Here is a 21,811-nt window from a genome sequence, read left to right on the forward strand (position 1 = left end):
ACGATAAATATATTACGCTATACTTAGTTATCGTAATAGCCGTTAATTAAACGAAGGCTAAGCGATTAAGCGTATCGTTTAATAAGATAAGAATTTACCGAAACGATTTACTTAAATCGCTAAAGATATAAAAGGACCTAGATAAGTATTTATTAGAAAAGCGATTTAAAGAAAACGTTAGATCTAAGATTAAGGCCTTTTTACGTATTAAAATATAGCGTATTATTAATCGCGAACGGGTAAGAATAAAGCTAATTTTATTAATATAAGTCCTCGATTATAAATTCGACGAAGATAATTTCCTTACTACTTATAAGTCGCGCTTAATAACGCGAGAAGATTTATAGCCTAAAGAGTTACTCGAGAATACTTACGTAGCTACGTTAGTAGCGAAATCGTTCCGTATAATAATAATTATCGTAGCTTAATTCGACCTCGAAGTTAATTAATATGATATTAAAAACGCGTTCCTTAACGCGGTAAGACCGGAAAGCGACCTTATACTTATAGAATTATTAAACGGGTTTAAGAAAGAAGGAAAATACGCCCTCGCTATAAGAGTAATATACGGGTTTAAAGATTTACCCCTACTTTAGTTTAAAGAGATCGAAAGTACCTTTAACCGCCTAGGACTTTAGAGCTTTCTAGAGGAGCCGTACTTATTTTATATAAAAGGACGAGAAGTTTTCGTACTAATATATATAAACGATATACTAATTATAAACTATAAAAGCTTAGAGGCGATAGTATAAAAGATAGTTTAAGGATTAAAGAATACCTATAAAACGAAAGAACTTAAACCGGTAAAGTAATATTTAGGGATTAGGGTAATACGTAATCGCAAAGTACGAACTATAACCTTAATATACGACGCTTATATCGAAAAGATTATTAAACGCTTTAAACTAGCGAATAATAATTAGTTTCCGATAATATTACTATTAATTATTAAGTTAGTAAAGTATATAAGCGTTACTTTAAAATAATAAGTTAAGAAATACTAGAAGAAAGTAGGGTTACTACTTTATAACGTAATTATAATACGCCTAAACGTCGCTTTCGTAGCGTTTTAACTATCCTATTTCCTAATTAATCTAGGACCTTAATACTTTAAAGCGATTAATTAAACGATTAAATACTTATATACTATTCGCTTCCTTAACATAAGGTATAAGGGTAAGAGTAATAACGCGTAAGTACTCTTAATTAATAATAACGCTTCGTTTATAAACGATTCCGAGTTAAGAAAGTCGTTTTAGGGATACGTAATATCCTTATTTAAAGATCCGATTATATAAAGAGCCGTTCGTTAGGATATAGTATCGATATCGACGACTAAAGCTAAACTACTCGTACTAAAGCATACGGCTAAGAAAACGATAGCTCTTAAATATTTCTTTAGGGATATTACCCTAAAGCTAGAAAAACCTTAGAGGGTATATAACGATAACTAATAAACGATAAGATTAATAATAAGGAAGAAAGAAAGAATTAATACTAGGCTACGCTATATAGATATATAGAATATATAACTACGCTAGGAGTATTAAAAAGGTACCTTCGAAGTAATTTACTTCCTTATTAATTAAATATTAATAAACGGATTTACGAAAGCTTTACTACGTTAATCGTTCGAGTATTTTAAAGTACTACTTAACCTATAGGATATTCGCGGAAAAATAATTACGATAATATTTAAAGAGTCGCCGTAAGTACTAACGGTACGTAAATTCTTCCCTTAATTAATTAATATATAAGTATAAAGTATTACCGTTATATAGAAATAGCTTTCCTTACCGTTAAATATTAAACTCGTATTACTCTTAGATCCTAATATAGTAAGGCTACTTTAAGATAAAGAACTTAATTACGGGAATAATAAGTAAGGCCGGATTAACGGGAAATATAAATACTAGCGGGTTCGTTTTAATACTCGATAATCTTCTCGTATAAGCGGTCGGCTTATCGGTATAATACTTCGTATAAATATTACTCGAAAGAAATAGGCGCGTAAACGCGAACGATTTTAGATATTACTTTCTTAAAAGATTACTCTTCGTCCTCGGAAGTCTCCTCTTTTCCTTCCCTTCCTTTAACGTCCTTTATCTCTATATCTAACTCTTACTCGGGGGCGATAATAAGCGAGGCTACGTTAGGTATTACGGTTAAAGGACCGGCGGAAACGTTATTTACGTTAGCTAAAGTAATAAAAGGGTTAGTAAGTATAAAGCTAAGGGCGGATACGGTTACGATAATCGATTAACCGGTAACGGAAACGCTTACGCTTAACTAGGTAAATTAACCGGAGTTAATTACGTTTCGTTATAACTTTACGGTTTTAAGTACCGCGGATATTTACTTTCCGTTTTAATAAAGCGTAAGAAGCTTTTTTATTATCGTAACGAGCTTAAGAGCTTATAAACGGCGTTAACGAATATTAATTAACGTAAAATAAAGCTTATATATTAACCGAGGACTCGATATAGGCGACGATAAAGTAAGTAACCGGTAGAACTAAATCGTCGGTCTTATGTAATATTAACTCTAGACCTCGACGTACGGAGATAAGAAAACCTTTAAAAATACGTAAGTATAACCGGATAAGTAGCGGTAATAGCGGCCGGTATTCTAAAGAAAATCGAAGTACTTTTTAATAAACCTATTTTAAGCCGTATTACGTACGTAAGTTAAGTAAGGAATTATACGGCGAACTTCGTACTTTTAATTACGGATAACCGAGATAATTCCTAAGGCGACGGTAGTAAAAGCTAAAGCGGCCGGCGCGACGAAGGTATTAAACGAGACCGCCGGAACGGCCGGGCTAAAGAAAGTAACGAAAGCGGTAGTAATTCCGGGAACCGAGGAAGCGTTACGGCCTCGTTCTTATTCTCGTCCTACGATATTATTATAAATCGAAATAATAATAATAACGATCGCTTAAGTTACGCGAGTAACGGCGATATTATTAAAAAACGTAATTTAATATACGCGAGTTTAGGCTCGGGTTTTACGCGAAAGAACCTTACGAGTAATTAATATAATTAAGCGGTCGCTTTTCTCGATTATTTCTTCGTATAAGAAAGGGAAGTCTTCCTCGGAGGATTCCTTTTTAAAGGATTCGTCGGTAAAGACCTTAATAACTCGGAATACGATACCTTAAGGAACGCGAATAACTAAGGCCTAGATACGTTACGCTAAGGCGTTAGGTACGATTATATCGACGTCGCTTTCGTCGATAAAGAAATCCTTAAGAGGCTAAGCGATAACTAAGGCCCCGGACCCGGGAGTAAAGGATATTCTTCCGCGGCGAATAAGGCTACCGGCCGAAGCTTTAACGTTATCCCCCGTACGAATACGGAAAGTAAGCTAGGAACTCGCGGCGGAAAGGCCGAGTATCCTTTACTTTAGCGAGGCTACGGTACCTTAAAGCGCTAATACTATCTTACGAAGCTCTTAAGTATCGGATATATTAAAAGATCGTTAACTACGGTATTATATTACTACCGATAAATAACGAATAAGTAATAAATAAATTATTTCGAATAACCTCTTATTTATTAATATAAGATAACTAATAATCGCTTTATTATCCTAGGATACTTTAATATTAAAAGTAATATATTAATCGTAAATAATAACCCTTATAATAATAAGCTAAGTTATTATTTCATAATCGCTTAATAAGAATATATTACGACTCGTATAATACGCGAGTTACGCTTTACGTAAATTATAAAAGAAGTAAACTTACCTTATAATAATAAATTAACGAAGCTTTATTAATTATATTAGTTTATAATCGCGTAATTAATAAAATTACTTAATTATAATTAGGTATATATATCTATAATAAATAACCTAGAGAAGAAAGGAAGAAAAAGAGATACGCTTAATTCGAGAGCGAGAAATCCTAGATATATTTATACTTAACCGCCTTCGTAAGAGAAACGGCAGAATCGGTTAGTATAAGTAACGCGCGTAAGCGCGCGCGATAGTAATAAAGGAGATTAAATCCTAGTATTAATACTAAAGCGATTATTATATTATATATATAGCTAACTACCGCTTAACCGAAAGCGAGTAATTATACGAATAATTATACGAGTAATTATTTTTATTTATAATAAACTATGAAGTACTAAGTAAAGGATACGAAGAGTATATAACTTAAGAGAAAATATCATTAGTAATAAACCGGAATATATACGAATAAGGGGACATAAGGAAGCCCGAGATAAGGTACCTAGTAATCGATTAATCTTAACGAGGTATAACGAGACTAAGGAATAACCCCTTAGGTTATTATCGTAAGTAAAGGACTATAGTTAACCTTACTATCGTAAACTTAACTAAGGGGTATATTACGTAGGCATATACCCCTAGTAGGAACTACCTAGCTTACCTAAGCTAATCGAGTACTACTATATGTACCTATAGATCGCTCTATACTCTCTAGTAGCTTTCCTTCTTTTCTAGTTAATTAATACATACCTTCTTACCCTCATTCCATTGCTCCCTTTGCGAACAACCTGTCAACCCTAGCTTAGCTCTAGCCAGCTACGTAACAGTTTATTATAAAGTAGATCCTAATTTAAATAAATAGGTATATAATATGTAGGTCGATTATTATTACGCTAATATTAATTAGCTAAGTAATAGCGTTATTTCTTCCCCCGTTCTCGGAGCGATTATTAGGTATATTATTTACGAGAACGTCCTATCCTTAGCGGTTAATTTAATTTCGGAATTTAGCGTATTTAAGTAAGTCGTATTTAGCCTTAATTTTTCGTATGATATTAACCGGAATCGGCTTTAGGTTACGTATAGTCTAACTAATAACGGACTTCTAAAGGATTCCATAAGAGCGAACTACCTATATATATGGTTTACCTCTAGACTTATAAGGGTATTCGTAATTCGTTACTTTTCCTTAGCCGCTATTATTATTTAATTTTACTCCTAAAGTCGGACCTTAGTAGGTTATTACGAAAATTCTATAACCTAATTTACCTTTCTACTTATTCTCGGTAGCTAAAGCGTTAAATACGGTACCTAATTACTTAAGGGTCTTCGGTTATTCGTTAAGTTTATTAGCTTCCGTAAAAGCGATTAATGCCCGTATAACTTAGCCGATTACGATCTTAGCCCTAACTACTTCGAAGAAATCCTTTACTCTTATAACGCCTTTAAATTCGTTAATATAATAAGCGCGAATACGAAGGAAGGTATGTTATTACGTAATATAAAATTACTCGGGATTATAAGTACCTACCTTTACTCTTTAGAATACCTTACGGTATTTTTACTTAACGAACGTCTTAATAGCGGCTTCGGTAGGAGTAATTTACTTATAGAGAATCTTTACGAGGTTTTAAATAATCGGGTTAAGGTCTAGGAACTATATCTCTATATTAGCTACCTTAAAAAAGCCTATAGAGATAAATGCGAGAATCTAATTATAAAGAACCTTATACTACTTACTAGTAGCTATAACCTAAGCTTCGATCGTTATTTATTAAAAAACAAGCTTATTATACGTAGCCGTTTATTACTTTCGAGTTCGTACCTTAGGCCTTAGTAATTAATCTCCTCGGTTTTTAGTTAGGATTAACGCCTATTCGTAAACCGCTTTCTTATAGTTTTCTTTAAGGAGTTCGTTCTCTTAAGTAATATATTCCTTAAGAGTACCTACTACGACTCGAGTAACGTTAAACTTAGCTCCATTTAGATTAACGTCCTTCTAAATACCGAATTAAGTAGCTATCGATTTAAACGTAAAGAACTAACGTAACTACTTATCGTAAGCTCGTAAGTAAACGTTAATAGGAATCTTATCTAAGGAGAATTCGGACGTATTAATCGTTATAACGAATAAGTAAGTAATTATTTAATATTAAATACGAGAGTAAAGTACCGGTATAGAAATAAGAAGAGAGTATAATCGTAAGATCTAAGAAATAAATAAATATATATTACTTACTTACGCTGGAATAACATAAGTAATAATAGCTCCTTAGAAGTACCCCGGGCTTATAACTATTACGCAGCTAGCGAGAGCTACGTATAGGTTAATAAGTTACGCGTAAAGGAAGTAATGAAATACGGGTAAGAAGGTATATATTAACTAACTAGAAAAGAAGGAAAGCTACTAGAAAGTATGGAGTAATCTATAGGTATATATAGTAGTACTTAACTAGCTTAGGTAAGCTAGGTAGTTCTTACTAGGGGTGCATGCCTACGTAATAGTTATATAATAAATAGATATATAAGGTTAGTTTAATTCTTATATAATATGTTTTTATTATTAAATATTATAATAAGTAATAATTACTTTTTAGTAAAATTAATTTTTATTAATATAACCTTTTCTCCAACATAGCGTTTCATTATTAGTTTTAATTTAATTTTAGAGATTTAAATTACATTAAGGTTAAGATATCTACAAAGCTTTAATCAACGGACTTAAATTATTAATTTTAAAGATTTTTAAAATATGAATGTAATTTATAATTATTATATACGATGTAAATATTTATCCTGTTTAAAGAATAATTATAATGCGTTTAATCTTTATTATATTAATTAAAGTATTATTATTTATCTCTATAAATACATTTATAAGCTAAGGGGAAACTTTATTTTCATTAGTTAAAAAAGTTATATGTACGTTTTAGTTAGTTAAAAGTTTATACATTTTACTGAAAGGGAATATATTTAATAAAATCGTAAAATACATTATATAATATATGTATCACAATTTACTTACTAACATATTTCTTTCTTACTTACTTTAAACTCATTTAAATATAAATTAATTAAAGTTAATTTCTCGCTATTTAATTAAAAATTAATTATTAATTAATATTATTTTCTAATTTAATTAAGGATCGAATTTATTTATTCTTTTTCCTTTAGCTTTCGAAGAGGTTCTAAGTTTTAAGTACAAAAACGTAAAAAAGCATAAAATACTTTAACATATTTTACTATATTATATAAAACTTAAGTATATAAAAACTAGATGAATTATTACGTAATAACTTTTAAAAACTCTTTTTTTAATTTTACTTTTTATAATTATAATTAAATATTACGTAAAATATCAATACCTACGATATACTTTATAATATATAAGTATATAAGGATTAATTTAATTACTATATAAGATAATATTTTAATTTTTTTATTTCTTTTATTTTTTAATTTCTTTAAATTTTTTGAAATTTTTTAAATTTTTTAAATTTTTAAATTTTTTAAAATTTTTTAAAAATTTTTTTTTATTTCTAACGTAAAGCGTTACGTAGGTACGAATATTGCAATGGAACGTAGGCAGGCGGTGTCGTATGGTAGCGCACGGACCCTTACGTAAAAATGACCGTTTACGCAGGTGGCACAGGTAGCGTAGAATATATATTTATATATTAGATTTAAATTTAAATTTATTTTATATAATAATTTAAAAAGAACTTTAATAAGTAGCCTTTATATCTTATTATATACTATCCTTTTAATTTTAGTTACATATTAATTATAATTTATCTTAATTTTTTATATAAACATTCTATAAAGCATGCATTTGAACCTTATAGCGACATCCTCTAACGGTTTCACGACTTCACGCGTTCTCTAAACATCTCTGGAGCAGCGACCGGCGATACGTCCTCGACCTCAACGTCCATAACTCCCAAGTGCAGAAAAGGCAGATTTCACTCGCGCCACGCTACCCTCCTCGTGCAAGGATGTCGGGCGCAAAGCATTGGTTAGCCATTCCTCGCATTCCATCTCTCCTTTTATGCAGAACAACATCAAGACCATCTAACCTACTGTTTCACATGCAGGGAGCAGGATAAGGAAGCCACGGTGTATGTGGGTAACATCGACGAACGCGCCACCGATGCTCTGGTCTGGGAACTGATGGTCCAAGCCGGTCCTGTAGTGAATGTTCATCTGCCTAAAGACCGCGTTACCCAGTCCCACCAGGGCTTCGGCTTCGTCGAGTTCAACGGCGAGGTCGACGCCGACTATGCCGCCAAAATCATGAACGGCATCCGACTCTACGGCAAGGCCCTTCGAGTTAACAAGGCGTCGGCAGATAAACAGAAGCCCCTCGAGATCGGTGCGGAGCTCTTTATCGGCAACCTTGACCCCATGGTCGATGAGAAGGTTCTCTACGACACCTTCCGCAGATTTGGCACCCTCATCGCCCCGCCCAAGGTCGCTCGCGACGACAACGGACTGAGCAAAGGATATGGGTTTGTTAGCTACAGTAGCTTCGAGGCCAGTGACGACGCTATCAATAACATGAACGGCCAGTTCCTTATGAATAAGGACGTTAGCGTACAGTACGCCTACAAGAAAGATGGGAAGGGTGAACGCCACGGAGATGAGGCCGAACGGATGCTTGCTGCCCAGGCAAAAAAGCACAACGTTCAGATCGAGAGCCAACCCATGCCACCCGCACTCCTTCAAAACTCTGTCCCGGCTCCCCCTGCTGCTGCTGCCGTCCCGCCACCAGCTATGGCAACCGGCAGCTTCGACCCTGCCATGGCCGCCGGCATCCCTTCTTCGAGGCCGCCAGTCGGCTTTGCTCCGCCTCAACCTGTTCATCGCGGCCCTCCCCCCCTTTTCGGCGTTAACGGCGTGCCGCCGCCCCCTGGTACTGGAAGGTCTAATGCACTACCTCCGGCACCGTCAGGATTACCTGCTCGCCCGCCACCTTCTCAAGCTGGTTACGGTAGCCCGGCGGACTTCCATCCTGGCGGCTTTCGTATACCACCTCCCGGGTTTGGCCCTCCGGGTAGCGTGCCGCCGCCGCCGCCACCGGGATTCCCGCCTAGCTACGGTCGCTGAAGCACCGAGGTAGTGTTTACCCTAGAGGTACTTGGAGCCTGGTGATAACGTTTGACCTGGCGCTCCTAGACCTAGTGTGCCGCGTAGCTTTATCATCCCGGATCCTGAGGGAGTCAAGCTCATCACGATGTCGCTTAATACATTTGGCGGTTGCCCTCGAAATCGGCATTGGAAGCGCAGAGTGACGGTTCGGGCGGTATTCCATGTGCCGTAGTTGCCATTCTCAAGCCTATGCTTCGGAGACAGCTACGACTTTGCGAGCCATACAAGGATAGTAAGACATGCCTGACACCTCGCAGGTTCTGGATATATGGTCGCATGTGCGCTATTAGTAGTCAGACCCTCACTGGCTCTAGGTGTATAATGGGAGCACGGAGGGGTCATTTTAACGGTCATGGTTATACAATCAAGGGGCAAGTCTACCACTGTTTCTCGTAGTCCGTGGTCTAAGCTGACTAGCGACAGTAGAAGTTGCATAGACCAATAAAACCAAATATCGGCAATGGATACACCTATTCGACTACTTTCAAAGTGCTATCGTATTGTCGGTGGCGCGGCTCGTTCGATACGTCGACTATTATGGTCCTATACTTTGTTTTCCAGGCATGATCTCCCCAAGTAGATTGCTTCGAGGGTTCCGTGACAAGTTGTTATCCGCATTCACCCGCATCACAATCCCAGGAATCGCATTACGTGTTGTTCGAACTTAGTCGCCATGAACCTGAATCTCTTCAGGCTCGTGCCTCGGGTCTGTTGACTCCCGTCCCTATTATATGCTGTGGACGATAGACCATCGACGGCGTAGGACGTCGCTTCTCTGCAGCTCGGTGAATAGACCCCGTCAGAATATAAGCTCCCCGGCGAGGAGCGAGGCATTAGAAGTATACCTGCGTGTGACCAGATAGATAGACACGCGGATGACGTGTGATAAGCCCCGGATCCGATATAGGTTGCAGAAAAAGATTTATGTTGAAACTGGCGTCCGGAGCGTATAGAATATGGCCTCTCACCAACTCCCCCCTCCCTTTTCCTATCCGTTAAATCTAAGCAAGGAGAGCGGCAGGTGTCAGTTTCCCTATCTCTCATTCTTCCACTCCTTTCTTTTTTTTTCTTTGTCGCCGAGCAGGGGTTCATATCCTCTCAGCTCGCCATGGACCTCGGGGTCCCGGGTAATTATCCAAGACGGTGGCGGGAGCAGTTATTTGGGGGCGTGGCGTCTTTTATTGCCTGGAGGGACCTAGAGAAAAGCGAGGGCCAGCATTTGGCGAACTCATGTCCATTAGGAGATACGGCGACGCAAGCAGGTTCCAAGCCATTGGGGCAACTTTCAATTCAGCTCAGACGGCCCAGATATCCTGCCGAGCGTTGAGGTCCTGAGATGCCGTGTCGAACACAGAATGGCAATTCTTCGTGTACCGGGGGGGATGGGTTTCTACATCGTCTTAATTTGGCCATCACTTTCTTCCTTAGAGTCCTTACTTCGTCAGCTTCTCAGAGGCGTCCCGCAGCGACAACCATAGGGGCTCCAACGGCAAAATGTAGGCAAATTTTGTTCGCTGGGATAGTATTCCAGGGCCGATTTCTTTCCCTCCCCCCTTCGTTAGCCATGCGTAAGGCAAGTCGGCTAATAGATAGTGGTTCTTCTTGGAACAGCGTATCTCAACTACATACCGTCTCACAGCCTGCTGTTTGGCCGTTGCGGATAACCAAAGATCGCTGGGCTCTGCCTCCTTTTTCTGCGGCATAATCGACAGAGATAGTAACATCCTACCGGCTTTATTCTCTTTAGACCCTACCTACTATTGTGTGTTTGTACCGCACTTGGACAGTATCATGTGAACACTTTATCCGGGATGTGTATGTTCCAATTTTCGGCCCCTCTTAGTATCTATGTGCCTGAGGGTTGGTCATCTTGCCTTCCTGCCGTCGAGAAGCTTAGTGCTATGCTATAACTCCGTGGCCACCCACAGTAACAGACCAGTATTTCCCTACTGTGATATGGCGAGAGAGGCTACCATCCGAGCGTCGAAATTCATCCGAGGCTGTGCTAGTCGGATCCGAAACACTGGTTGACCATTGCTACCCCTTTACTCGGCTCGAATGTACCGGGGCATCGGAGGAGAGTTCGAGGTTAGCTTGTGCCGAGTCTCGGATCTTTCGAAATAGGCTGCCCAGAAATGTAGAGCAATGGTCCTCATAGTTAGGGGGCAGAGGCGACTACCTAGTACCGAGACAGGGGACGCGCGGTCGGTAAGTCTTTCGAGACCACCACTGACTTGGGCCAGTGTCTGGAAATGTGTCAGACATAGCTGGACCCTACCGACTTAGAATGGATGGCTAGAATTGGGAGAGGCAAGTCCAGAAGGCTTTTCTCATGACGTCGGTCAAGGTGCGGCGTTATGCGAGCTACGATACAGCTGCGGCACAAGGGGGGGTGAGGGCCGTCTATAACGGCGCGGTGTTATTATCAGCACTAGCCCGGTGCGGTGAAAACGGAATTTTCAACGTTGCTTACCACAAAATCTCGCATTACGCCGTCAGCGCGGGTACGACTTACTTTGACCGAGGGAGGCTCTCGAGCGACCTTTGCTAGGTAGGGGTCGGTCGTTTTTTTGTCTGTTTCTGATGGGGAATGCCTTCAAAACTGCTAGTTTTGGGTCGACAGGGCCAGGAGTTCAGTCCCAACGAACCGATTCTACCGGACGTCGAGAATACGGCGTCCCCTCTAACCAGCTACTCGGCCGTTGCCCGGTCACGAGTCGCGTGATACCACATTTGCATACCTTGCCGCCCCTCATCATGGAGGATATTTTCGTTCCTCCCCTAGCCCTGCCAGGACAAGAAGACGAGACCAAAACTAGGAAAAGACACCTAAAAGGCTGAGAGAGTGGGCCTAAGGAAAAAGTGACAGGTGAGCGATCTTGGGACCATTCTCCTGACGTCCATATCTGTCAAGATCCTGCACTGCAAGATCGCGTTACTCCACATCAGCCCTCTCGAGGTCACAAACCCCCTAGGCGGTCTTGAGAGCGGTACTGTGTACACTGAGGCTTATTTCTTCCCCGCCTCCGTCTGTTGCAAAGCTGAAAAGAGTATCACGTATGCTATGTGCGCCGCTTGCCACCGCCTTGCGTGGAGTTAGGGGCGACAGCGCTGCCATGATAAACGGCAAAGAAGCAACCCATCCACGCCCCGCCCCCCTCGCGGTGTGCCGCAGAAGGATACCGCCGATTTTTTTTAAGAAGGGGGGAGAGAGGGGGGGGGGGGGAGCAGGGGGCTGCAGGTGATATTGAAGCACACTGAGGCTTTCGTCGACGAGAGCCTTTTAGGCACGCATTAACTGCCATTCGCGGTAGGTGACTATGTATGTCATCACGAATCTAATGCACGACCTGGTCTGCTGCGGAGACAGACGTGTTGAAGGCTGGGACTGCGTACTATAGATTGGCTTCTGCGATGCCGACCGAGAGAAGAGGGGGGGAACACTCGATCCCGTGAAAAGGCTGGATCACACGTACCTAGCCAGATCGTAAAACCGTGAGGTGGCGTATTTAGTGATCACTGCGACTCAGCAGGTAGCATCCATGCAATGGAAGCTCAAGCCTCGGCCTCCCGCCAGCGTCCATAGTATCCAGTACATCTCAGAGAGGGTGTCTCGGGGCTTTGGTGCCGCAGATCAAATGCCTTTTCTGCCGCATCGGACGGCACGTTGACCTCCGATGGGTCGTTTAGCAGAATACGTGAGTGGTCTACAGGGTGCCTCGTGCCGCGTACGTTAGGGCAATAAGATGCTACTACCGCCAGAAGACCGGCAAAATCTGCAGATGTGCGTTGGCCGGGAACCCTAGGCTGTCTTCTCCTCCGCAGGCGGTGGTGATTGGTGCGTGTCCTGTATAGTTGCCGAGCCTGGGTCGCAACATGGATTGCGATCTAGATTAACTTGACATGGGCACCGCGCTCACTCGGGGCCTGTCCTCCCCGGAAATCCTCCCCTTGAGTTTCATCGTTGGTACACATTAACAAAATCACCACCTAGGACAGATGTGCAGGCTCACGAGGCTTGTATTACGGCAGGGTAGTCGACGACAGCCTCATCTCTTATCTCCTAACCGTCACCCTTACGCATCCTTACGCTTCCCTTCTACTTCTTCCCCTCCCCCCCTTTTTTTTTCATAAAGCGTAGTAGAGCGAGGGGGGAAGTGGCCGAGCAAAGCCGAGCCGCACCCTAGCATTTTAGGTAACGGCACGCCAGGGCCGTCGCATGGCCTACGTAGTGTTAGGGTGACCTGCATGTTGCTTCGTATTAGGAATACAGCAGCGGGGTGTGACAGAGAAGAGAGATCCCACCAGCCGTGTTGACATCTGGAGCTCGACTGCCACGATAATTGCGGCCAAACTTACGGCCAGCCAGCCGCATCAGAAGATCGCGAGCTGGGTCTGGCCGGCAGAATTGATAGCAAAGCACGGCGCGGCACCCTTGCGGTGACACATCTACTACATATGTAGAAGGGACAAGGGCGCATGCTCTTACGTACAGCCCTTAGGTGAGGATGTGATATATAATAAACACTTGGCTCGAAGAGGGAGCGAACACCCGTCCACTACAACATGGAAGGGTGGGGTCGGCCGGTGTCTGGCTTTCCCTTGAATCAAGTCAATCGATCGATGATAGGTCACGTCGCAGGAGAGTTCGTGGGTCCAGGTACGTGGAACGGACACAGATATTGGACGACGAGACCGGTGCAAAGCGTGCGTGGACAGGGATACAGCATTTGTTAGCGCCTAAGATGATATCTGATAGATCTCGGAAATCCGTAAGTCCGGCATAGAACCGCGAAATGATAAATGCAGGGGGGAGAGATCGGTGTGTTCTGTCTAGTATCGTTTGGAACTTGAAGTGAGAGACCATCGTCGGCACACTCGCCATGAGCATCGTAAATAGAGTGGAGCGGCACGATATAGAGTTCTCTGCCCTCCTGGCGCCCCTATTCCCGCACTTGACTTCATTCTCAATAGGGAATAGGGGGAGGGCAAGGGAGCACGATCCGGATACTGGAGGAGGATCCTCTACGTAGCCTTGGTTCGCTGACGAAACCAGGCTCACCCGCGGCCAGAGCGGAGCGCCGCTTAATTCCGCAGCTGTATAGAGATGACAGCGCGCCTGGGCGTACCTGAATATATATATCAGTACCGGAACGGGAGAGGGACGCAGGTCCTCAGCAGCCTCGCAACCAGGATTCTAGGATATCTACACATACGTACATATAGCGGTGGGTGTGGAAAGCGATGGCTCATCCCATCCTCATGGGTTCATTCGATCGGCAACATTGGAAACCCCGGGCCCACAAGAAGAGAGAGAGAGAGAGAGAGATCAGGACTTCATTGCGTTCCGATTCTAAAGGTGAGTCTCCAGAGTTTACGACGTATCATAGAACACAGCCCACGGAGGCGAGGCGTGCGAGCAGCGTGCGTGAGATATTGTTAGGCGCGTGAAGGCATCGATTCCTTCTAGAACACCTCTCCGGCCCGATCGAGGGCTGTTTACGGTGACAGGCATACCTCTGTCAGCGTCATGTTTCGGGCACCTCAGTTATTGCCAACAGAGCACCCGGATCATGTGACACGGAAACGTTGTGTAGGTATAGCAGACGGGAAGGGATGGGAGTCAAGACAACACATGTGTGCAGCGTTGGTGTTTTCGTTGTCGTCGCCGTGGTGGGTGTGAAACGAAACGAGACGCGACTAGGAGATATTAAATGGTCGTCAGCTTTAAGTTAGTGGTCAACCATTAGAGGGAAAGTACGTACATACGCGTATAAAACTGGACACTTCCTAACGGTTGTCGGACACTTGTGGATGCTTAGGTAAGGACTGGACGGCTCAGGGCGGAAACTGTGTGGGTATGCGCCTTCCGTTAGTCTCATCGGGACCGATACTGGAGGCTTAGGTACCTGGCTCTAGTAGGTAGGTAGCTACCTAGGTACCTCCCTTATGTAGGAGGCGAATCGGAGGTGCCTGCTGAAGGTGGGTAGGTACCTAGGTACCCAAGCTATGATGTCAATCTCAATATGTACCTGCGCTATAGAAGCTACATGTACACATAGGTAGGTACCTACCATATAGGAAGGGGGGGTCTATTGATACTATGTTAATAACCCTTTCTATGATTAGATATAGTATCTACCTCGTAATAAAAGTAAGTTAAACTCTAGGTTAACATTATTATTATTTTCTAATATAGTTACTATCCGGATATAATATCTTTATTTTAAAAAAAGATATATTTTATAAAATTACCCTATTACCTTTAGGTTATTAAGTACGTACCTTTATACCTTTATACCTTTTACGTTTATTACCTACCTCTTTCATAAGTTCGAAGATAGGTAGTAGATAGATTCTACGCACCCGAACTAGCTCCTACAGGTTCGAAGATAGATAGATTCCACGCGCCCGAACTGGCTCCTATAGGTTCGAAGATAGGTGGTAGATCATGGTATTTTGTAGAAAAAAAATGAAGACAACAGGTCTAGGTAGGTAGGTAGGCAGGCAGGTAGGTCTAGGTAGGTAGGTAGGCAGGTAGGTAGGTCTAAGTAAGTAAGTAGGCAGGTAGGTAGGTAGGTACCTATGGAATATATAGACATTATATCCGTCTAGATATTAATTCCTACGTAGTTATAAAAACTATCCTAAAATTATAAGAAGGGAAGGTAATAAAGTTAGTACCGCGACCCTTATTATAATTCTTTTAACTCTTTTAAAAGAATAATTAATTAAGGTAACCCTTACTAGATTTAGTTACCGTATCCATACCCCGACTCCATTACTAACATACTATCCGTAGACCCCCCCTCCCCGTATAGTACCTAGGTAGATAATACGCCTAGGATGGCTCGGAGGTACCTAGGTAGGTACCATACGGAGGGATAGGGGTCTATCGATAGTATATCACGTATTATTACCCTCCCTAAAAAGGATTACTATAGCTAAAAGTATTTCTATCGTAATGCTAAAGCGAATTAAACTTAAGATACGATATAGGTATAATACGAATGCTATATTAATCTAGTAGCTCTTTTTAAAGATAGAATAGCTATTTTATATAATGTTCAGCTAGAATTATATTTAAATCGATAAGTATTACGGTTTTACGAGCTGCTTGCTAAGTAAAAGCCGTATATTAATAAATTAAAGCTAAACAAGTGTTACAACCTTCCTTTACTTATTAGTAGTAGTAGGTAGTATGGGTACTTATCTTAATGTATCAAGGAATCAGTTATAGGTTATGTAACTTATACCTTATATACTTCTTAATCTTATAGGTAGAGATACATATTAAGAGTAAACTATATATTTAAGATTAATAATTAAAAATTTAAGTAAAGATTAAGAAAGAAATAGATTTCTTAGTCTATTTATATAGACCTCCTTATTTAACAACCGTAATACCTTTCAACTCCTGCAGTACAGCTAAGGGCCGTACCCGTGGTCTTAAGCCGTAGAGCGTAATTGAAATCTCTTACGGCCTTAGGCCGTACTGTCTTGGCGCCAACCCTCTACGCTTAATAGGAAGTGGAATAACCTTCTTCTACTTTCCCCTCTTGTGCCTTGTGATCTATATAAGTTGGTACCCTCACAACCGTAGTTCCTAACAATAAGGAGAAAGGGAGAAAAAGTATGCCTTATAGGCCGTACTTATAATAGCTAGTCTTATTCTTTGTAGATGTTAGGCTGATTACATGCTATACTCTAGTACTAGCTAAGGCCTTATAATAGGTATAGCTTATTATAATAAGATATCGAAAAGGTAATAAATACCTACCTTATTAAAATAATGTTACATAGATTAGGAGAGCTACGTAGGTACTGAAGTTGCTTCTTAAGAGTAACGAAATATAAAGAAAAAAGGGTAAATTAATTAACTATCTAAGAAGGAAGGAAATGAATAAAGGAAATACGAGCTACTTATATATAAACGATAGAAAACTATAAATTATATTATATAAGCGAGCCAGAAGCTAGGTTAGGTTAGTGAGTAACTATAGAAGAAGTAGAAAGCTATATATAGGTAGCTCTCTACGTAATAAATAACTATATCGTAATACTTATATTATATTATAATAAAATCTATATTACGACTTTTACTATAAGTATTTTATACTTACGGAAAGCGTTCGTAAGTATTATATTATATGAAGGTTATATCTATGCCATATTAGTATTATAGATATACTATCGATAGACCCCCTCTCCCGCTATAGTAGGTACCTACAGGCACCACTCAATGTACCTGGGCTTCTCTATTCCTATCGCTCTCGTATTTAGATATGTCGTACTTAGAGCCTAGAAGGCACCTGAGGCTAAGTACCTTAAATACTTATTTCGAAATATATACCTACTTAGTATAATTAATAAATAAGTATACATGTTTTTAGCACTCTTCATAAGTATTAAAGATATAAGATAATTCTATAAAATTACTTTATGATTTTAAAAATAGATAATAAACTTTATATATAAATAATTATTAAAGATTTTGATACGTAGATTGGGAGAGCTACGTAGGTACTGAGGTTGCTTCTTAGGAGTAACGGAAGGTAGGAAGAAGAAGGTGAAAATTAACTAACTATTTAAGAAGGAAGGAGATTAATAAAGGAGATACGAGCTACCTATATATAGACGATAGGGAGCTACGAGCTATATTATATAAGCGAACTAGGAGCTATGTTAGGTAAGCGAGTAACTCGAGAAGGAGTAAGGAGCTATATATAAGTAGCTTTCTATGTAATATACCTCCTAGCTAGGTTCGCGATAGCGAACTTAGCTAAATAATAATAATAGCTTAGCCGAAGGACTCGCGATAGTTAGCTTAGTTATCCTCTTAATTAAAGTCCTAGGTTAGTTCGAGCCTTACTCGCCTTACTAGCTTTCCGGGGTAATATATTCGTCGCTTTAATTACTTACGCCTTTATTTAATACTCCTAATAACTTAAAGTATCCTCTTAATTAATTATTATATTAACTCTTCTTAATATCCTAATAAAAGAGATATATCGTAGCTCTTAATTAAGTATATTTGCCGTATTCGTTATACGTTCGTAAGGGCTTCCATTACTTCGCTTTATATTATTATTATCGTACGCGAACCCTCTCGTAGCTTTACTAGGTTAGTACCCGGTAACGCTCCTTCCTATACTTAAGTTCCTATACTATAAGAGAAAAATCTCCTACTCTTTCGTAGTAGCTCTCTCCCTCTCCTCTTTTCTTTTATAGAGGTATATTTAGAGCTAACCCGATACGCTCCTTTTTAATTTTTTATCGCTTTCGGTTACGTATATAACCTATATATTACTTTATTCGCGCGTATTTTATTTAAGTAAGTTATTTCTTAATTACGGTACTTCCTTACTATCGCTTATTATCGTAACGAATTTATAATAATATATTAACGTAAGTTATATGTTAATATAATAAGCGCGAGAAGTAAAATAAGCTTACGCTTTAGTAATATTAATACGGGTATAAGTAATTAGAAGCTAATAATTCGATAAAATATCCGACCGTCCTAACTCTTACGAAATTTATATTAGTATCGATAGCGCGGCTAAGATATTAAGCGTTAAAATAATCTAATTCCGTAACTACGTTTAGATATTCGTCGAGGAACGAACTTACGACCTTATTATATCCGATTAAGGTCCGGCCGAATACGTAGAGCTAGTTATTTAATTTACCGTAATAAAGGAAGCTACCGCTATTCTAAATACTTCCGCGGCCGTTAAGATTACTCTGGTTATTATTTCTAGCGCCGCCGAAGAGCGACGTAATATATTCTTCGACGTTATTATCGATCGCCTAGATAGCTTTACCCGCGATATCGCGGTTAATATATATATCTCGGTAGTTATTATAGGTAGCTTTTCTTTTAGTACCGGTATTAATAATCTCTTTATATACCGTAATAAGGAAAAGTAATCTATCTACCGATATATAAGTTAGCTTTTATATTATAGTTACTATAAGTTATAAGCTTTTAATTAATTATCTACTTTAGATTTCCGACCGAGGTTTAGTTATAGTATGGAATATTATAGAACTACGTTTCCTCGAACGTCGTATGGCCCGCCGTATTCCTTCGTTCCCTAAAGCCCTCCTTATTATACTAAAGCCTAAGGCCGTATCTCGTAAGTAAGCTCGTAAGGAAAGTAGCTTTAAAGGTAAGGCTCGTAAATAACGAACCTATTATATTAAACGGGAATAAGTACGTAAAGATCTAAAGCGAAAGGGGGTCCGTCGCGTTATTTACGAATACGGGGCTATGGAATTAGATAATAATAATAATACTTCCGAGTTTATATCTCGGGACGTAGAAATTACGGATAGCTCTATAAAGGGCGACTCCGGGAGCGACTTAAAGATAATTATTTAAGTTATCCCGGGATTCCGCTAAGCGCTTATTATTATAACCGAATAGGAGCTAATAATCGCTTTTATTTCGAAAGCCTAGGCCGCCGCCGTATTAATAGCTCTTAAAGAAACTATCGGCGAATACCGAGTACTTATTAAGCCGTTGCTATATATATTAAGTATTCTTACGGAAGCTCGGGACGGGAAGGATAATTTCCCTACTATTATTACCGCCGTCGCGCCGACGCTTATTCGCTTAACGAAAGCCGGCGGCTCCTTTTTTCTTCTAAGTTACGGATAGCTTAATAATCGCTCGTTTATCGTTAACGATATTATACCGAGTCTAAAGGAACGCTATCGCGTTAGCGTTACCGCCGTTTCTATTCTTATTCTTAATTCGGTTCCTTTTTTTATATTCGCGCCTAGAAAGTAAGCTTTTAATAAAGGTAACTTTTTTAAATTCGAAACGGTTTCTATCGTTATTCTTATTATTATCCGTTAATTAACTAAGCTAAGCTTTATTCCTATTACTCGCGTTCCTCGAGAGCTTTTAATACGATTTAATTCCTAGGAAGCTACTAAATTATCGCCTACGTTTAAAGGAGTCGGTCGAACTACCCGAGCTAGTAATAATATAACCTCGTTATTCCCCGTTATTACCGAGGAATACGGTCCGCGTAACGATATCCTTTATTATCGATATATTAATAGCGTTATATAGTATCGTTCGACGGGAAAGTATTTCTAATCTTTAGCTTTTATTAATCGTTACTTACGTTATTCGCGTAGCTATTTTTACGTAGCTTTATAAGTATCCCTTAGAGTTATATTAGGTTTCGTCGAAAGCTAATTAATTATAATTATTCTTACGTTATACGTCTTATTTAACGGCTTATCGCTACTTAAATAACTAACCTTAACTCTAAGGTAGTAAGTTCCGAGCTTCTTTTATCGTAGATTATTCTTTTAACTATATTATTCTAAACTACCGCTTTCCGCGAAGAAATAAAAGAATTACTTCGTTAGTATTATCCCGAGTAATAGCGTTAATTTATATTACCGTTTATTACCGAATCGTTACGCGGATAAGCGACTACGGATACTCTCGCTTAGAACGATAGCTTTCCTACTAAATATAAATAGGTTTTAATTCCGATCCATTTCTTTCGTAGCTCTCGTACTCGCGGTAATCGCGTCCGTAGTAAGGTTAGCCGATAACGCGTTACCCGTATTCCTCGCCGGTCCGTTCGTTTCCGTTAAAATATATAGGTTAGTATTAAACGAAGAGCTACTTCCGCCTAAAGCTTTATTCCCGCTATTACTAACCCGGATATTACTAAATTAAGCTTCGAATAATTATATACGGTTTAATAATAATAAAACTAATAATACCTTAGCTCCGGTTAGGTTAAGTAATCTAAAAAATAAATATAACCTTAAAGTAGGTATTAGAGCCGGTAGCTCTAAGGTCGTTAGGTTTTCGGGAGCTTTAAGAATATTATGCTAGCTTTATTATATAAGTTAATTCTTTCGTTAAAGAAAGAAGTCTTATTACGCGTAGGTTCTTTTTAGATTAATATTCTTACGTCGCTCTTCGAGTAAAGTATATTATTCTAAGTTAGTTTTTCTTATAATTAAATTAAAATCCTACGTTACTTTCGTATTATTTAAGAACTTTAATATCGTTATTTCTCCTTTTATATCTTAGAAGTTAAATAACGATTTAAAATACTCGAATGATTAACGAAGAAGAGCTTTAGTTAATTTATCCGCCGGTATCTACCCTATAAGTAAATAAAATACCTCGAAGGAATCCTTTTATCGCTTTTATCAGAGTTATAAGTATTATATATCTATATAACGGAGCCTTATATTAACTCTTTCCTCATCTTCTATAATTAATCTAATAGTTTATTAATTATTACTATAAATTATTTATAGCTTTCCTAAATTTAAGGTAATATCCTTAAAGAAGCGTTTAAGAGCTATCGTTTTTTTAACTATATGCTTTAATCCTAAGAGCTTAGCTTCGGTCGTCGACGTCGAAACTATAGCTTAGCGAGCTATTTTTTATATTATCGGGCCTCTAAAAAGCGATATAATATAGCCTTATAACGATTTTCTAGTTTCTAGATCGTTTACGAAAGAAGCGTCGCTAGCGATTAATAACGTTTATATATTATTATTCTTACCCTTATACCTAATACTAAAGTAGCGCGTAGTATAAAGGTATTTAATCGCTTAATTAACGGCTTTTATATATTAAGGTCCCGGATTAATAAGGAAGTAAGAGAGTTATAACGTAGCAAAAGCTACGTCCGGGCGGATTATAATTACGCTATAAAATAACGACCTTACTTTTTCCTAATATTCTTTAATTTATTACTTCGACGCGACGCTTATAAATTTTATAAGCTCGATAATCGGTAGTAATATTATAAAGAACTAGTTATTATTCGTTAAATTAAAGCGACCTACGATCTTCTCGACGTAGACGTCGTATACTAAGGTTATCGTTTAGTTTTCGCGATTACGTATTACCCGAATTCCTAAGTAT

The 21,811-nt window shown here is 39.2% G+C and overlaps 1 protein-coding gene across 1 annotated transcript; it reads left to right on the forward strand.

The window, feature by feature from the left end:
* Positions 1-7,736: 7,736 nt before the first annotated feature.
* GGS23DRAFT_605316 (RNA-binding domain-containing protein) lies at positions 7,737-8,847 on the forward strand (the record flags this gene model as incomplete). The annotated part of the gene is made up of 2 exons (XM_051519741.1): positions 7,737-7,756; positions 7,836-8,847. The coding sequence occupies 2 exons, from the start codon at positions 7,737-7,739 to the stop codon at positions 8,845-8,847; spliced, it is 1,032 nt and encodes a 343-aa protein (XP_051371455.1).
* Between the last annotated feature and the right edge of the window lie 12,964 nt (positions 8,848-21,811).

This window comes from Durotheca rogersii, assembly GCF_024521655.1.
Source record: "Durotheca rogersii strain YMJ 92031201 chromosome Unknown GGS23scaffold_11, whole genome shotgun sequence".
Classification (NCBI taxonomy): Eukaryota; Fungi; Ascomycota; class Sordariomycetes; order Xylariales; family Xylariaceae; genus Durotheca; species Durotheca rogersii.